This window comes from Vanellus vanellus (genome assembly GCF_965231255.1).
Source record: "Vanellus vanellus genome assembly, chromosome: 1".
NCBI classification, from domain to species: Eukaryota; Metazoa; Chordata; class Aves; order Charadriiformes; family Charadriidae; genus Vanellus; species Vanellus vanellus.
In genome coordinates, this window is record NC_138905.1 from 140390932 (window position 1) to 140409741 (window position 18810).

Here is an 18810-nt window from a genome sequence, read left to right on the forward strand (position 1 = left end):
TTATTTGAGCCGTTCAGGTTGGAGGCTATCTGTCAGACACTTCAGTTGCTCTTCCCCCAGCTTGATCTTGTCCTCAAGCTCCCGCTGCTCAATGATGAGGGCTGACTTCATTTTTACAAAGTGCTCATAGTCTGCTAAATTCTCCTCACTCAAGTAGTTTGCCAAAATGTCAAAGACAATGCGCTCTCGACGATCCAGGTTTTCCTTCAGTTCCTTTGCATCTTCGTGTTGCTGGGTCAGCAGCTTCTGCTTCTCTACCAATGTCCGCTTAGGAGAAAAGAAAAACAGTTAAAAATTCACTGGATTCATTAGGCTGGGAAAACAGCTTCAGTATTTAAGTCTCAAGTCTGTTTTATCTGCAAAGACAAAGACTTTCCTGAATACTTAGAGAGGTGAACTAAGATTGTTCCTTAAAATTTATTCTAATAAAATGAAGTAACAAACAGGAAAAAAAGGTAGTGAATCAATGAAAGATGCACCATTAATTTCCATGGGCCTCAACAGCAAGGACTTCAAAGACTACTTTACTATTTAATAGTTCAAAATAGTTATATAAAATACAGTTGCCTTTGAGAAACATCCAAGTTCTCCAAATTATGACTTCACTCAGCAACGTCTTACTTCTTCAATACACAGCACCAAACTTCCACATTGAAACAGCTGTGGTTAGAGAACCCACAGACAGAGTAATTAATGGAGCGATTTGTTCTTACATAGCTCCTGACACTGCGGTATTTCGCAGTTCTGCTGCAATCCGCACAGCTTCTCCACGAGACAAAGTCATGTGGTCTTAAGATGCGAGCAAGAGCGAGAGCTGGGGCAAGCCAGTAGGAGGGAAGAAAAAAGTGGGGAAAAAAAAAAAGCATCATCTTCCCAAAGGGGCTGTAAACTTTCTGCTTCGTGCCCTGACAAGAGACGAAATAGGAAAAAGGGAGGCTGAATGGAGGAACACATAAAGAAAGAAGACAGGAGTTATATCCCATTCACACACATGTATGAGCACGTAGGGTGAGGTACATCTGACCCAGCTTCACCTGTCTACACAGTAGACAGCCACACCTGAATCGCTCAGCCACAGTCCTTTAGCAGTATATTGAAAGAAACAGGAGCATTATTAATCTGACCTATTTCAGATGTCTGCTTAGAAGTGATTGCCTTCTGCCAGCGACAAGAGTATGGCTGGCGTACTCTGACATCATGAATTCCTGTACAGACTTCTGAATTTAATTAAAAAGTACCCCTAAGAGGTACCACTCCATAACTTTTAGCTTTGTTTCAGAGATGAATTTTCTTTGAGAACTTATGTCTTCAAATAAACCACGGTCTGTTCAAATAAATGTGTCAATTTTTTTTCATTTGGACTTTATGTTAAATCACACATGCTATAACAAGCCTAAAGGATTTACAGAAAAGTGTTTTGTAGACTACAAAATAGAGTCTTTTCAAGATGAAAGTATTAGACAAAGCAGGACACAGACCAGCAAGCTCTAATAGACCTACGTGTCAGAGTTGCACATGTATCTTGTGTTGCCTCTTTTTCTATAGACAGCACAAAGCTCAGGGGGTGAAACATTTTCAGACTTGCACTCTCAATGTACTTAAAATATACGGCCTAGATTAACTCAGGATTCAAGACAGCTATGGGAGACAAGTCACAGAAATCACACATTATTAGAAAAAACACAGTTGAGTCTTCCTTTGAGTCTCTGCCAGGGAAAAATTCCCACTGCAAGTTGCAAGCAGAACTATCTGCTGCGAAGAGATGGCAGCACTGTTCTCCTAAATTCCCCAGGGGAACTAGCAACCAAACCCAAACTCGGCAGCGTGGCTAGACTGCTCCCCAGGGCAGCCTTGCAGCCTGTGTGTACACTGAGTAGCAGAAGAATTAGACAGAATTTGATGAACACAAGAGGGCAGGTATCAACCAGCTGGTAGCTCAGTTGTAGAGTTACCCGACTAATCTTGGGATGAAATAGGAGGGTTTTTCAATGAAAAAAAACAAAACAACAAACCAACCCAAACATTTCAGTGAATGGTTTTTCAAGCCATTGGCTATCATTGTCAACAGAGACAAGAACAATTCATTGTTTAGTCCTTCATAACAATTCCCGAGATTTAAGTTGTATGATTTCTTCTTACCAAGCCAGTGGCATGACTTTAAGATGAATATGAATAACCTGACAGTTTAAAGAATGTAAACACTACTTTCGTTATGAACTTTGCATGACATGTTAGTACCTCTGCCCTTGTGGAGGTTTGGGGAATACATCAGAAGTGGGATGCAGAAAGGTAGAAGACAAATGAGATACCTCTTGAATTTGCTTTTACCTCTGTCAAAGACGACTGACACCAGAAAGCCTGTTTTGAAGGGTAAAGTGAAACACACCGCAGGCTCAAGACACCATTCTTGAGGATGTTCTTTGAGCAATGGGTAAATGGCTCACCAGGCCTAAAGGTGTAAATGATGTCAGATGGTTTCATCTTACTGACTTTATCAACCAAAGCCAAGCAGAGTGCAGAAGGGTTTTTTCACAGTTAGCGTTATTCTGAAACCCCAGCCAAACACAGGCCATCTGAAGCTCCTCTCACGGAACAATCTTTGGCTCTTTCTATTGAGTCTTTCTCAAGAATTGTTTGCTGTTTTGAACCACAGCCATATGAAGAGAGACTCCCTCCAGGTATTTGACTTCCCAGCATTCGGGTCCTAAACTACTACCCCTAGTACTTGTCCCTAGTCTTGCAATAACGGGTTTTATGGGTCTAGGCACCTGATCACATCTGTGGACTGCTGGTTCAGCGCTTTAGGGTTCTCAACACACCCTGGCTTTGGTGGATAAGGAAAGTAATGAGAAGACACTGGTCTCAGTGTGTGGAAGGAAAAGGGCTGGTAGCTCTTTCAGATGAAGACCCTTTCAGAAGCTAAAGTTAAAATACCTGATAGTGTTCCTTGTGGCAAAAGAGACCTATGACACAGCATCTAATAGTCAGAATATTAATTCAGCAGTGACTATTTGCCTGCTGACAGATTGCTTATTTAGAAAGTCTGCTGAGCTGTTGGTGGTTCCTAGAAAATAATGTTTATTAGACAACATAAGCTTAAAAAAAATAATAAAAAAATATCTGTGATCGCAATGGGATATGATCCCCAGGGATGGAAATAATCTCCCCTGTTTTGTTTATATGGTACATTAATACAAAAATGCCAAATTGTACAAAATACAAAAGGACAATCAAAAAAGCCACATGTACGAGTCTAAATTCAAAGCAGCACATGTAACCCTACATGCATTGTACTTATAGTCAAAGTACCTGGGGACGTGATCCATCTGAAAACCATCTCTGACCAACACTTTTAGATATATTTCTGATGTTACTATGGCAAGACTTTGGTGTCAGTGCATGACAAGTTGAACGGGGATTAGAATATGTTAGGGATTTCCATTTCTGTCAGTCTAAATTTGAAAGCAGAGCACACAGACAATTTCTGACTGCCCTTGCAACATGACCTACTCACCTTCTTCCTTCCCCGCACCTAGCCAATAACCTATTTTTATCACAGTTCTCAAATGGTGTTTCCTATACGCTCATATCATCTGGTAGCTCTTTCCCCAGCTCACACTCCCACCCTTGAGCCCATTAGGCAACTGCAACCACATTTAGAAAAAAGACGTCTAAAGAAGGATTAAATTTCTTTAAGTTTCAGGAGCTTTGATCTGCCCTCTAATAAGCTGTCAAATACCTTCCCTTTGCCTCAGTTGAAGAGGGGTCTGGACAGCTATTAAAGAAGTATGTTTGGCAGCAGCTGGGGCCAAACAGCAAAAACACAGCTTCAAACATTAGTCCCAGCACTTACTGGTTCTTATTGGTGAAACAACAGAGCATGCTGAAGAAACACAACCTGAATCCACAGCCCGTGGAAAAAAATCTGTTACAGTACTTAGGTGGACTACTGACATTTCAGTCCCCAACTACAAGCCAAAAATCCCACTTCACATTCATTTAACTGTAGAAGCTAAACTCACTTGACATACCTGTCCCCCCCCACCTCCCCCACATTTATTTCATTCTAGCCTTTAAGTTTCACACACGCCTACATCTCTCCTTTGGCGCATATCTGTATGGCTAGATAACTGCTTCCCAGTTAAGGCCTGATGGTATCTAGAGCTAAACAAAGTGCTGCCAGTAGAGGTGGGGTCCAACAGGTAAAAGCACCTCAAACACCCCTGAAATTTTCACATTTGCTGGGATTCCTCCACATCACTACCAGGCTGTTCTGGTTGGGTAAAACATGTCTTCTATTGAAAAAGTCTTTTTGCATTGCCTCCCTCCTGCCCCCATCTTTTTTTTTTTTTTTTTATTACTTGTCCTTCTGTCATTTCTTGCTCTTGTTACTTGCTCGGCATTGTGGAGGAAACTGTAGACAACCTTATAGATTTTTATCAAGATCCTCGATGAGTGTAAAGCAGTCTGTAAGCCTTCTGCATTACAGCACAAAGTGACACTCCTTTACCCCATCTTGAATTGTTCAAATCTTTTTGTTTGCATTTTTTTTACACCCTTATCAGCAGTTCCTGCTTTCTGAACTTTTGCTAAGAAGTCTGCTTTCCAGTATGTTGCACCCCAAAATACCACCTTTTCCTCACCAAGACACTTGCAGTTTTGGTATTCTAAGCAAAAGCAAGGCAAAGAGAAATCTAAAGAAAATGGCCTTATGAGATTTATCAGTTAGCTATCCCTCATCTTGAGCTCTGCTATTTAGATAAAGAAAACCAAGCAAAACCCCCCACACCAGGGTCACTGAATGCAGTGATATTATTATTGGCCTAATCTCACCCGTTCTTCCGGAGAGGTATTTTCATCCAGGTTATTAAGGGCATTTTCCACCCGGGCCAGACGACCTGATAGTGACAGCAAGAGGTTGACCACTTTGTCAAGGTCACCAATAAACATCTTGAATTTGTCGAACTCATTTGATTTGCAGACTTCTTTCACTATGGACTCCACCTCCTCCCCGAGTATATTGTTTGCTTGGATGTCTTCCAGAAGTGTCTCCCGGGCTTCCCTCAGCACCTGCAGCTTCCTGCTAATGCTGTCAATAAGTTCTTGCTGTGGAAAATAAAGAGGATGAGAATTGATTAGTAATACTGCATTTCTGCTCACTTCTGAAAGCCATGTCAGAAATCTAGCACTTTAACACACTGAAATTCCCATATGGCTTTGACAATGAGTGCATTACAAATAAATTTATGCCTAAGTATATGTCTAAGCTCTATACCTCTGGATTCAAAGGTTAAGGATGTTACGATGCTCAGCTTGAGACCTGTGTTAAAGCAATTTACCTTTGTGACAAAAGATGAAGTACTACCGCTGCCCCAGTAAGCATTCCTGCTTCTTCTTTGAACAGCTTCAAAGCCTGCTATGGAGCAGCATAAAGTACAGCGCATCCTTTTCTCTCTAAATACCAGGTCCATAATACATTTCTGAAGAGCTACACTTAGGAAGATAGACAGCACCAGGAAAACAATCTTGTATTTTCCACATGGCGGAGTTAAAAGTAGGGCACTGTCTAGCTTTTTCTTCCTCTCTGCATAATATTAGCATCCCTCCAATAGCAGTCCTTCCACTCTCAGAAAATCTTAGTGTTAACACTGCCCTATAACATTTCTGTAGGGAAATCATAATCCCTGTGGCACAGAACAGGGAACAAAATCTACTTCTGTATCATACAAAGCAGCCCTGTGTGAAGCTGTGCAAAGTGGCACTGCCAAAGGACCAAATAAGCATCTTCGGCTGTCCCTGTCCTATGCCAGGCAAACATACCACTTCATCTGCAATTTGTCGGGGTTTCTCTAGTATAATCCCCCATTGCCTGGGATGCACATGCCCTGGCTTAGAAAAAGCATGTCAGGTGCATCACCAGCAGAGCCAGACCGAGAACCCAGATCTCATCCCTCAGCGACCTGTGTTCCATCCGTGCTGCCCAGCTACCTCCCGGCCTTTGGGCAAGAGGGCTCATTTCTTACGTGTCCATTAGCTTTCACTTGCGCACAAGGGGTGGAAGTCAGTTCATCTAGTCGTCTACTCTAACATGAGATGAATCACACCCTAAAAATGCCTCATTAAGTTAAATATAGATGCCTATTTAGCATTCAGTTAATTTCAGGTAAGAAAAATTTCCAAAGCGTTCTCTCCAATTGCACCTCTTAGTGCAATTTCTGAATGAAAATTACATCCTTTAAAATAGTCATTATTTCACAGTACCCCTTCATTTTTTTTTTGAAAAAAATAACTCATGACATTTTTTAGGAACTCTGCTTTCTAAATGCAAATCTGATTACAAGCCTTCATGATTACCAAGAATCATACTGATAGCAGCTACTGTTCTCAGATGCCACTGAGCAGTCATTGCCAATTCATTTTGGGAACAAAAAAACCCCAACAACAAGTCTGCCATCTTAACAGAAAGCAACTACACCCTAAAAAATTAACAGCCTTTTTGAAGGTAGAAATTCAACACATGGATTATCCGGGCCAGTTTTCTCCTTTTTGATTTAATATACTCAAGCCAGGTTAATCTGGATTTGGGTTATCTGTTAGTCTGGGTGCCCAAAAGATTAAGGTAGTAAGCAGTTCTACAGATGCCTGCTTTACTGACTGATTAATCTGCAGGATTTGATTTTTTTTTTCTCTCAATGCGAATGCAGTTTGATTTGGATTATTTAGGTCACAGTGCTACACTCTCATTTCCCTCAGATGAAATGCGCATGCACAACACTGCTGTTTTACCATCCAAAACATAACAGGATACTGTTGTGCTCTATGTTACTATCTCGAGCTTTTCACTTCTGCAGCTGTGCTGTGGCTTTTTCTGAGGAAAAAAAGTCATACTTGTGCTTAACTATACCAATCTGGTCTGACAGTCCAGATGAGATCTCTCATAAAGTTTCTTTCTTTAAAAAAAAAACAAACCAAAACAAAAAACCCAAAGAAAAATAAAAAGAAAAGTGCCATTTTTCCCAGTATCATCCTATTTAGATGTTCCCAAGCAGCTGAAGCTAGCCTCTAAAGGACCGCTTTTGCGGGTGAGAAGGCTGTAAGTACTTGCCCCTCTTTAAGACTGTCATATCTATTACGAATTGGATTATGATCACGGATTGCTTCCTACCCAGACAAAGCAGCCTTTAGATGCAGCAGCTGTGAGCTCACTACATGCTTTTGCTAACCAGCAGAAAACCTGTATTATGTTCAATATCTACCGAGCCATCTACATCTTGAAACTGGCAGATGAATAACTTATAGCTGTGAATTCTGTACCAGTGAACAGGAAAACAATAAAACCTGATCTTTTTCCAGTAATTCTTGCTGATCTGACTAGCAACACAAAGTAGCTCAGCAGAGCACTGCTCAGGTGGTTAACCGCTTGCCATGCTTTATGTAAATTACTCTGCTCTCAGCTCTCCACTCCACTCCACATGAAGTTCAGGCCTAAAAGCAGAAGAAACTTGGTATTCTTCAACTATTTTTACACTCTTCAGGAGTTGCTGAAACTTTCCTAAAGGCAAAAAAGGGGACACTTCCTACTCAGCCACACATGGATTTTCCTTACTACAAAAACCACTCTTGTAGTGTCTTCAACATCTGTTCAATATTTTATAATTGTGGTAAACCTACATTACATTCAGTACATGAGACACACATTCCATTCCTGCTAGCTGGGAACACAGGGATTGTCCCAAATTAAAAAAAAAATATATAAAAAATTAACGACTCTATATGAAATTCCTATACTTATATTTCAAAAGATTAAAAAAAAAGCCACCACGCATTTCTGGTTTGCAGAGCACACAATGACAAATATTACAATCATTCCACAGTGGACTGCAATTAAGATATCTCATAACAGAAATGACCCATTTCTAGGAATCAAGGAACAGGTTCTGGGCGTATGCCTCTTCTAAAATAACTGAAGTCGTAAAGCGTGCTTTTAAAGTGTTCATGTCCTTAATGATCCCTTGTTAAACTGTTGCCAAATATGTGAAGCTGGATCAAGTTATATATTCTGGCTGTTTTATAAAGACGCCTTGACCCACTTACCATGAGTTTTATACGTTTTCTGACAAGATCCAAGATGAAAGCCCACTGAACTGAGTGCTCACATCCTAATGCATGTGGAGGAGCAGTGAGAGAAGTAAGAAGGAATGTGTGTGTGGCTACGACAATATGTACATTCAGAGAAGATGATGGGGGAGCCCTGCTAAAAGCTCTTCATGAAATACTTCCTACCTCATATGATTAGTGGTGTAGACTGCAGCTAGGGGGATGGAGGGATGAGTATGTAAAGGGTGAACACAATTTTCCTGTTAGCGGACACCAACACACCTAAATGACACTTTTGCTTATAAAAATTTTAGTATTTAGTTTGTTGGGCAAACAAGAAAGGTTTAATTTTAACACCCCCACCCATACATACATTCCATAATTTATGAGAATTAAACTAATTCTAGCAAAAAAATTGAACATGACCATCATGTGTGGCACCAGATAGAACCAAATTATTCCAAATGCAGTAAAATCCTTAATTTGCTTAAGTAGTGCAGCTGTTGGATTCAGTGGCTGTCTGGTGAGAGGGTAAGGGCAGTTCTCCCGCTGCAGCCACTCTGTGCCCCTAGCAGTGCACGCTGCATTGAACTGAGTGATGTGGTGGGGGCAGAGGGAGGGAGGGAAGGCTGAGGGAGGAAAAAAAACCCAAACCAGAGTGGTAACAGAAAACACTACAGCCCCCTCAAATGCAGTGGCATCCACTCCTGCACTGAACCAGAAGTGGGGAATCTCTTAAGGAATCTCTTATTCGTAGCAACTAAATATATTCCTAATATTTAATTAAAAGACATTTCTTTGGGACTGGCTTACCACATGCACCCTGGCAGTTGACTATTAAGCAGAGAGTAGACTTCAACAGAAAAGATTTGCACACCACTGCATTACTAGCTTAGGTAAACAGAGTTCAACTACATCACTTTAATTGATCAAACAGACCATTTCCTCCAGCTTGTTGGTACTTGGAACTATGATTAAAATATTTTGTGCCAAATCACTAAGGAGATGAGTGCGATGATTTTAATGGAGGACTTTCTCAAACAACAGAAATACTATTATATCATAATTTCAATACCTACAGGATTATGTTGACCTCAGATCAGAAATAAAACACCAAAGGATAAGGATGAACAAGAGTGAAGATGACTGCCTCCCTTTTGATGAGTAACTTCCACTGAATCCACCAAACTGGTTAGCTATCTACCACCATTACTGTTATTAATTTGGGAGGTAGAAGAAATAGAGGGCAAAGTGGTTTGTTGCTCATGGAAAAAAGAAAAATAAAAGAGAAGGGAGAGTGCATGTGTGTGTTCCTTATCTCTCATGACAAACCCAAATCCTGGACCTAAATTTCAAAAATAAGGAGCAACTAAACCCACCACCCAGTTACAGTGGGATATATGAGCACTGTTTCTTTGTATATAGCAAGTGAGATACACTAGAATCTCAAATGGAAAACAGTATTTGAAAATAACCTCCCCAAAACTTTTCCCTTTGTGTCCTTCCAAAATGTGTATTAAGCTGCAAAAAGCACCTAATAGGAAATTCCTAAATTCACATTTGGACACTTAATAATCCCCCCCCCAAAAAAATCAGGCTGATTTTCCAAGTGATCCTGTACATTTAGAAGGCCTTTTATTTAGGGGTGTTTACCTAGCAAATTCACAGTTAATGAGATGCATGCAAACAAGAGCCTCCCATTACGCTTTTAGAAATGTCTTTTACCTTCTTTTCTGACAAGTCATGATCCAGCTCATCTTCAGAATCATCCTCGCTCTGTTGCTGTTGCTGCTGCTCCTGCATGTCCTTCATTTTAATCAACAGCTCTGCCTTTGGTGCAGATGTGCTGTAGTACGTAGAATTGGTTGTCAGGGAGATGGCAGACGGTGCGCTCTGCTCCTCTTTCCTGGTAAAAAGTCAAAACTTTCATTAACTGCCTTGACACCCTAATTGCTGAAAAGAAAGGGCAACCTTTCAGAGCCATCATTTCACCAAACAAGCAGGGGGTTCAACAGAGAGTCATTACCTACAGAAATAGGACAAACAAATACTGGTTGTAAAGAAAATTTGTGTGAACTCAGCACATGCTCACCAAAACCTAAAACTGAAGTAGTGCAGAAGACCTTTCACCACTACATTGAGTGAAATGGACCTAAGGTATCTCAGCTGGAAACAAAATGTAAAGCCTCATTTTACTAAGTAGTGCAAAGACCTCAGTGTCATAGAGAGGATCCTTTCAGACTGCCAAATGTGGGATACCACAACGTAAGTATTTATCTTTTTGATTATGGAATTACACATGAAATTCTTGAGAAGGCTACAACTTAATTTGTTAACTCGTATCTAGAACAACTTGGTCTAGTGGAAGGTGTCCCTGCCCAGGGCAGGGGGGTTGGAACTAGATGACCTTTAAGGTCCCTTTCAACCTAAACCATTCTATGATTCTATGAAGAAATCAAAAGATGCACAGAACACCAACATGGATGGAATTTAAATCTTTTCTTACTTTGTTCTCATCCATTTCCAGGAAATGCCTCATGCCCACTTCAAGTTGTCTTTTTAAATTTTCATCACATAAAAAAGGCTAAAATATTGATCCTTCCTTCTCTATCCAGTTACTAGACTGGATGATTGTGGTAAAATATCTAATCAATATGAAATGGGGGAAGATAATTATTCCTTAAGTTCTCACACAAATAGTTTTCACCCGGGTCTCAGGAAACTTTTCATATCGTACAACACTGAACTTTTTCGGTCATTAATGGTATCGTTAGCAGTATTGTGCTCGACTGCAATTCTAACGGAGAAGTCTTAGAAAAGTCCCAAACCTCAACAGTAGGAAGATCCTCACCTTCAACCCCCTAGGAAAACTGACACCCTTTGGACAGCAGCTTACAAGGAACCACTGGCCTACAGGAAGTAATACTCACTTCTCCTCTGAAATTTTTGGAGAAGGAACTTTTGGAAGGAGCTTCCTGCGCTGCTGAGCTTCTTCTAGGAGGTGTTCATCTTTAGGGAATATTCCAACCATCAGATCCATTGTTGTTTTTATTTTCACATTAGGATCTAGTATGTCTGCTAGAGATTTATCTCTTCCCACAATCTCTCTGGCTAGTTCCTCCGACTTCCAGTCTTCAAAGGTCTTCTCTTTGGCCTTTACATAGCTGACTGCTGGCGTGGCAGCAGTGCTGTCCTTCAAGTTGCTCCCAGGATCTTCAGCTGGTTGAGAGTCAGCTGGTTTGGTTCTGGCTTCTGGCTCTGGCTCTACACCTTGCCTGGTGTAAGCACAGAATCGCGAATAGGATTGCTCAGAAGTGCTGAGTGTTTTAATTTGGTCCTTTTCCAAACCACTGGGTAAAGCAGGAGGCTCCATAGTACTGACAAGACTTTGCCGACTCTCCTTCTCTGCGCTGCTCTCAGAATGAACTATCTTGATGGGAACCATTTTCACCGTAGTATTGTTGTCTATAACCCTTTCAATTCTAGAAAATAAGGAAAATTTATCTTTAGAAATGGAAGAACGTTACATCTCAATTCTTATCCGCAAATCAGAGGGGAAGCCGAAACATTAAAAAGGTAGATAAGAGATCTGGGTAACGGAATATTCCTTGCACTGTACCTCAAACCCTAAATCCGCACGTTTTCTTTTCTGCTCACACATTTTAAATAGTATTAGTTCATTTGTAAGTAATCCTAACATCAGCCTTGCACAATACTCCCAGTACAAGAGTTCTGTTTGCTTCCGTGAATGTGTGGGTCCAACCTCAGCAGCCAGGCCCCAGATTTGAGGCAGTGCTGCTGAACTGCCTTTTACCCCCTTTGCTGCTACACATACAGAGGAAAACGCGCCTCGAGCTCAACCTCATTGAGCATCAACCTCACACAGATCCAACAGTGGCCTCAGCTCTTGGCTTGACAGGCAGCTTCGCTGCCTGGGGAGTTTGCGACGTCCTCACATCAATTCCCAGCTCTTCCAAGGGAAGAGACAACAGACCAGATGGAAGCATCCTGCAGGCTAGGTCTTTGCTGAGCTACAAGAATAACAAATAATCACACATGGAAAACCTGGAAATAATTCAAAACTTACATGATTTAAAAAAAATAAAATCTGTATTTGTAAAATTTCACACAAGACACAGAGGTTTAACAAATAGATCCTACCATAGTGTCCTAGTTTTCTCCTTAAAGAAGAAAAACCAGCCAGTGAAGAGGATAACACACAATTTTGGATACTCCCTTTTAAGGGAAGCTTATAGCAAAAATTCTGTACTGCATAGCACAAAGGGCTGCCTTGGACATTCAGTATGGCAAACTATTTAAAGAGGAGGCTAACTTAGATTTTTAAATTGGACAATAACATGTTAAATAACATAACTGAAACATTTGTACTGTATGTAAATCATATAAAAAACTGAAGTCTCGTTTGGTGGTTTTGAGTTTGCAGAAAGTTTAAAATTATTGTCATGATGTGGGTTTGGAAGCTCTACAGCAAGTAAAGGAACATTGCCTACTAGCTAAAATATCTGGTTTCATCTGGCTGGGCTGCTTGCTGCCTTTCAGATAAGTGACCAAGACACACTACAGCTCTTTTCCTCTAAGTGTGGGTGTGTCGCTTTCCTTAAAAATAAACTTATACTTTATTGTGCTGTACTTTTCTTTTGTAGAAAATAGCAAAATCTGTTTGATTTCATATTTTTCAGAAGTTGTATCTTATATTTTAAACATATTTGCTTCAGAATGAATGTGCAGCCTCCCAGTAGGTAATTGCTTTCCTCAAGTGCTTTGCGGACATGCTTTGGCATACTGATCCAACTTTTGGGGCAGGTTTTCCAGCCCATGCTGAACGCCCCCTCTCCCATTCAGTCATTTTGAAGAACTCGCTCCCATGTCCACCACTCAGCCCCAGCTCCCTGCCTGCAGATGTGGGGTCTTCTCCTGGCTGCAACAGAGCTGGGCAGACGCCTGCCACTGACCCCAACCCTTTCTTTTGTTAGTTTTTAAATAAAACCCACATCTTTTAGACTCCACAGACTGGGAAGAGGAACACATTTTTCAGTTTGGGGGAAACACAAGATGCGTGCATAAGCATGTGTGAGGCAACTGGAAGAGAAGAAGTGAGTTGACTGCAATTCTTTACCTAAAATGCTCGGCATCTGTTTTGAGACTCTGAGTACATTCCTCTCAGCCTAGTAAAAGATTTTCCAAATACTTAAGGCATCGTCAAGTCAACTGATTTCAGTCAGGGCAAGGACGGTTCAACACCAGGTGCTTCAGAAATTCTGTTTCTGCAGTCATTATCCTCCTGATTTCTGAATGTTTTCTATTTGTGGAACTGCGGCATGAAATTTTGATTTTCAGCAATTCTGCTTGTGGTCATCAGAAAGCTTTACTCCAACCACAAGCACAGTCACTCCTTGACCTGAGTGTATGTTTACTGGAAATTTATTGATGCACATCTACTGATACATTCTTTTCATCTTTATCATTGCTAAACAGTCATTCTTGGGAATAGCTGGGTTCTGCACACCACCAATATTTCCCCACACTACACCTAAAACACTGCAGGAAACCCTACACACTCAGTCAGTTTATCCTGGTGATGAACAAGACACATTTCTTAAAGAAGAGTAAACAGCTACAAGCTGACATCATCAAACATTAGCTGCCTACAGCGTGGAAACTGGCATGTCCAAAAGCTCATACACAAGAAGCCAACAGAAGTAATAAGCCAAATCTAATTAATCACATATTAAGATAAATCTACTTGACATATTTTATTCATATGAAATAAATACCATATAGTAAATACCATATAGAAACTTTAGAGGTATGGCTTGAATATGTTTCTTTTTTGCCTTACCTGTTTTATTGAGTAATGTAATTATTAACTGAGGACAATACATCGTGCACAAACAAGAGCCATCTGGGCTTAAGAATTTTGAACGTTAATGAAAGATTTGCAGGGTAAGTGTATTATCATTCAGGTATGGGCATATAATTAGGCACACCTCAGTGCTCTTTTCAACATTAAAGCTTAGTAAAAAGGAAGCACAAATACAATTAGCTTTCTGTGCATCCTTAGTATCTATTCATAAAGCAATACATTAAGGGAGTCATTACTGTCATCTACCTTTGCACATAGATGCTAGGGTTCACATGACGTTTTGCACTTTTCATAGTAAACTGTATTATTACTTCATGTTAAAAACACTGCAGGATGAAATATCATTTTTTTCCTCCGGTTACAACAGGAAAAACATCAAGGCATGTTTAGGAAAAAAAGTGATTCATGTTTTCTACATCATAAGGCACACTGGAAACAGCATGATTGAGTCTATTCTGCCATTTACATTACAGCAGAGAAAAGCTATCCCAACTACTTTTGCTCAGAGAAGCAACCTCTGCATTCATTCAGCTCGGAGGTTTTGTTTTCATTCTTTAACCATAAATTATAGAGATTGTAGGAATTAATCACTAATTCACTAATAGGATTTATGAAAACTAAGATTCCTGAGCTTCCTGGAAGAGTTTGTTATCTTGTGGGAGAATAATCTTTTACAATGGTAGCAGCATATGAAAGACATAGCAGTCTATTAATTTCAGTCAGTCTAATTCTGAGTTTATCTAGCCTGGGAAAGGACTGACATTCTCTTGCTGAATCTTCAGACCACCTCAACACAAACAGCACTGTGGACCCCCCCGCAGGTACCTGGAGTGCTATGTTTCATTGTAAAAGCAACCTGAAAACAGTCATGATTTGGCAGCATACCTTACCGCGTGCTTTCAAAACAGATGTTCTACAAAGGATACAGCTTCCCTTTCTTCATCTGCTTTGTCCCTACACCAATTCATATTCATATACAGACTTGGGTGGAGGAAATTATGATAGGGAATCTTCTGATTACGCCTAGGCTTACAGTGGAAAATCCATTTGAATCTATCCCTTTCATTTTCTACTAACTACCAGCTGTAACACCTCAGCAGCATCAGTCAACTAAAAGAAACCACAGACCAATTGAAGGACTTTAATGGTACCGATTGGAATTTCACGCGTCTTAGGTCTCTTTAGGACACGCTGCGATGGCTCACCCTTAATGAAACCAAAGGATGTGCTTTTAGTAAAGAAAATGAACAGCCAACCATTAACAAGTTCTAACTGGGAAAAAAGTGTAAATAAAATAGTAAAGGAGTTAATCTAGTACCTGGCTGGGTTCTCATCCTGCACGGACACAGGAGGTTTATCAGTGAGCTTCTGTGGTGCAAACTGAGGAGAAGGGGACCTTGATGTCTCCATGCCAGGTTTTTGAAGATACCGATACTTGGAAGATAATACAGACTCAGACCTAAGCTGCGTTTTTTCTTCTAAGTGCTGACAAACATTCTCCGTGGATGACGCTTGCTGGAGCTGCTGTGGATTAGCACTCTTCAGTTTTCCATTGAAAGCTGCAGGACTCTGACAGAGAGAGGAGTGACTGGCAAGCACTTCGGCGGAGCTGGGGGATGAGGACGGAAAGGGCCGGCTGGGTGCTACCAGCAGAGATTCAGAAGAGGTGCCGAGCGACAGTGCAGAATTATCCGGTCGCCTGTATTTATCTCTTTTAGGTGGTGGCGGCCTCTGAGGAGCAGGTCCACGCTTCTTGTTCAGCAGTGCCGGCTCTACTCGATGGTTTTCCTCTCCTTTGCCCCGGGACAGACAGGAGTGGTTCTCGTTCAAGGTCTGAGGCTCAGAGCAGGGGAGATGAGGCAGGCTGCGATCCTTGCTCTTCTCGTTCACGTTTTCCTGAGAGTATCGGTAATCACTAGGCAATGTCCCAGACCTCCCCCGGCTCTCGTGAGGCAGAACCGTAGGCTCTCGCGCATGCAAAGGTCTGACAGATGCCTTCCACTTGTGGCCTAAATTCTGGTCCAGCTGATCCCTCTTCTCCCGTGGGTTTTCCCTCTGGGCCCCTGTGTCAGCTTGCCTAGAGAGAAGAACACATTGTTAGTGCACCGCTGATTTACTTCCTTCGGCGCCAGGCCACCGCACCAATCCAGGAAGCTCGAACACGAGATCACACCCAACATTCAACGCCAACTCCTCCAGTCTATGGTAACTTTACAGCACAAAGCATCCTCTCACATACAGGCACACACGGTGTACCAAATCTAACGCGATGAGTCAACAAATCTAACGCGATGAGTCAAAGCATAATGTCAGGCTAAATTAGGGTATGGAGCGCCACAGGATGCAACGCAACCTTTGGGTAACCCGAGGCACTGCAGTGTGCATGGCATAGTTAAATGCACAGCACACCTCCAGCGCTGATGTACGTGGCACAGCCAAACATGCAAATGTTGGTACAAAATGTAACTGTCTTGAGAAGAAGAATCCTCATACTAAAATTTGATTCTCTTCTTGTTTCAGAGTCAGTAATGAAGTGCGGAAAACAAGTTTCTTCTCTACATGCAAAAATAATACTTCAGTGTTATTTTAAATGTGAATTGAATACCATGAACTTCAATTATGAATCTGGAGCTTGAATTTTTGCATAACTAGTGAAAAATGAAAGGAATGCAAACAAAACGTTTGCTGAAGCTAAAAAACTGGGAAAGGGAAAATTAATATCTCTTGGAAAAAAAAGGCAGAAAAGGAAATTTTGAAAGCACAGTATTTTTCAGTCAGGCTTGTTTTAAACTTGAAATTCCCTTGCCCTGTCAGCACAAATGACAAACAATGGCCAAAAAGGCCTTATCTTAGACAGAAATATTTTTGGGTTTATTCCAATTTTACACTCTCTTTCTCTATCCAGGAAACAGGATTTCGCAGCTCCAGGCTTGTGCTGTGCCACAAGACATATAGTTCATTTGTACTCACCAGATAAAGACAAATCAGGAAAGAAACAGAAGGCAGAAAAAAAAAAAAGTACCTCTGGAGCCCCAAGAAGAGACAGGTTTGCTCTCTGCTTAAAGGAAGCTGAAGAGACACTGTGAGCTTAGAAAAGAAGCTGCAACAGAGAAGTAAAAGGCTTCAGAGAGCTGCTAATATCATTTGTGCTACCGACAGCGCTGGTCTCTGTATTTTGAAATATTAACTCTGTAGACGTGCACTGCCCAAGTTTTCTTTCAAAGGGACTGTGAAAGAGGCATCCTTCCCAGCCTATTTGTAAAGTAAGGTTAACTTGAATATTCAACATAAACAGGTTATTAACCTCACTGTAACAGTTTTGAGAATGTCTATAGGCAGTTAACATCAGCTTGTATGAGAACAAAATTTGAGATAAAAGCATATAAAATAAGTAATAGGTTAAGTCCATTATAAATTCAAGAAGAAAAAAAATTGGAGTGATTACACACTGCATTACTATTTTAATTAAATTAAAAAAAATTTAAAATGAAGTATTGTGGGAAGACAACTGATTAAATATGGGTTCTACTTTCACACCTGTATGATCAAATTACATTAAAAATTATTATTTTTTAGTCATTGGATCGGTGATGTTTTAGCACTGATAGAAAAAATGAAAAAAATCTGGACATTGTCATTAAACTGCCTGATGTATGGGCTTTTTAATAATTGTACTTCATGCTGATTTTTACATGTCAGTAATAAAATAGGATTGTACTTCCAAGAGAGATGGCTACTTCCACAATTTAATTCCTAAACAGTCACATACACCATCTCTCTCTCTCTCTCTCTCGTGAGGTGGTAAATTTTAAAATTCAATTTTAGTGGATGAATTTTCAATTTAACATGAATGAGGAGCTGAATATTGTTTAAACGGAGATCTCTTCACATTGCTCTTAACTGAGAGCAGTTGGTTCAGACAACTTTAAGTCATCTGACAAATTCAGAGTCAATTCTGTTTTACAAAACAGTATTTATCAACTCCTATTTTAACACTAGAAGAAGGACAGTTTTAAGTAAAACGATGTAAGGCCAGAAAAACCAACGCTATTCAGATTTGGTTACGTGGTGTCTCTGGAGTCAGAGGGTTTTTGCTAGTGAGTTCCACGTAAGCAGAACCAGGCCTGTAAACAGTTCCACGGATTTTAATGGAAGTATTTACCAAATGAAGACTGCAGGCCTTAAGTATGAAATACTGTGTTTAAATCAGCATTTTTCATTGTCTAGATGACCCCTGTAGAGCACAATTTTCTCCTAGTTAACCTGTGCCAAAAAATTCTTCAGGCCTGTCCATTTTCACATACATAAGCCACAGCATAAGACAGTGTAACGGCTGCGCTTAGGAGCACAGAAGAATCAAGGGCATGGCACAAAATGTAGCAAAGACATAAATTACATGCACTACCTCAGCCAGTTTGCAAAGTATACGTTGAACTTCGCATGCACATCAGGAGCGGGTGTGCTGGTGGAAGCAAACAGGACAGAGTATACCACCGATGTGATGCGTTTACATACCCAAAGCATGTAACCAAATTTGTTTGATATTACCCTGGCTCAGAAGCAATGAATGCTTCAGTAGGCCTGTCACCTTCCAAAATAGAGTAAAAGGAAATGAAGAATCACAGTACAGGGAAATTTAGAGATGCCACATTTGCAAACATGGAGATAAAATTCAGAGATTACATACGTGCCTTCATACAGCTTCCACAAAATTGATCAAACATTTTGCAGTGCCACAGAAAATGGGTTTGAGGAAAGGTGGCTACATTCAACACTGAGGCTAGTTTGCATTCAGTGTGAGTGGGTCCTCATGCAAAACATGCTTATCA

General features: G+C 40.7%; 1 protein-coding gene across 3 annotated transcripts in view; it reads right to left on the reverse strand.

Moving 5' to 3' along the window:
• The window catches only part of SHROOM2 (shroom family member 2), a gene marked incomplete at both ends in the record, with an annotated part of 125431 nt that continues 106621 nt past the window's right edge, over positions 1-18810 (reverse strand). Inside the window, 6 exons of one of the 3 annotated variants that reach the window (XM_082490556.1) lie at positions 1-267; positions 4834-5106; positions 9823-10003; positions 11028-11579; positions 15300-16058; positions 17004-17081. In XM_082490556.1, coding sequence (XP_082346682.1) covers positions 1-267; positions 4834-5106; positions 9823-10003; positions 11028-11579; positions 15300-16058; positions 17004-17081 — 2110 coding nt within the window. Of the gene's footprint in view, positions 268-4833; positions 5107-9822; positions 10004-11027; positions 11580-15299; positions 16059-17003; positions 17082-18810 lie in introns of those variants that run through there. The other 2 variants (XM_082490557.1, XM_082490558.1) reach the window with 2 other exon arrangements.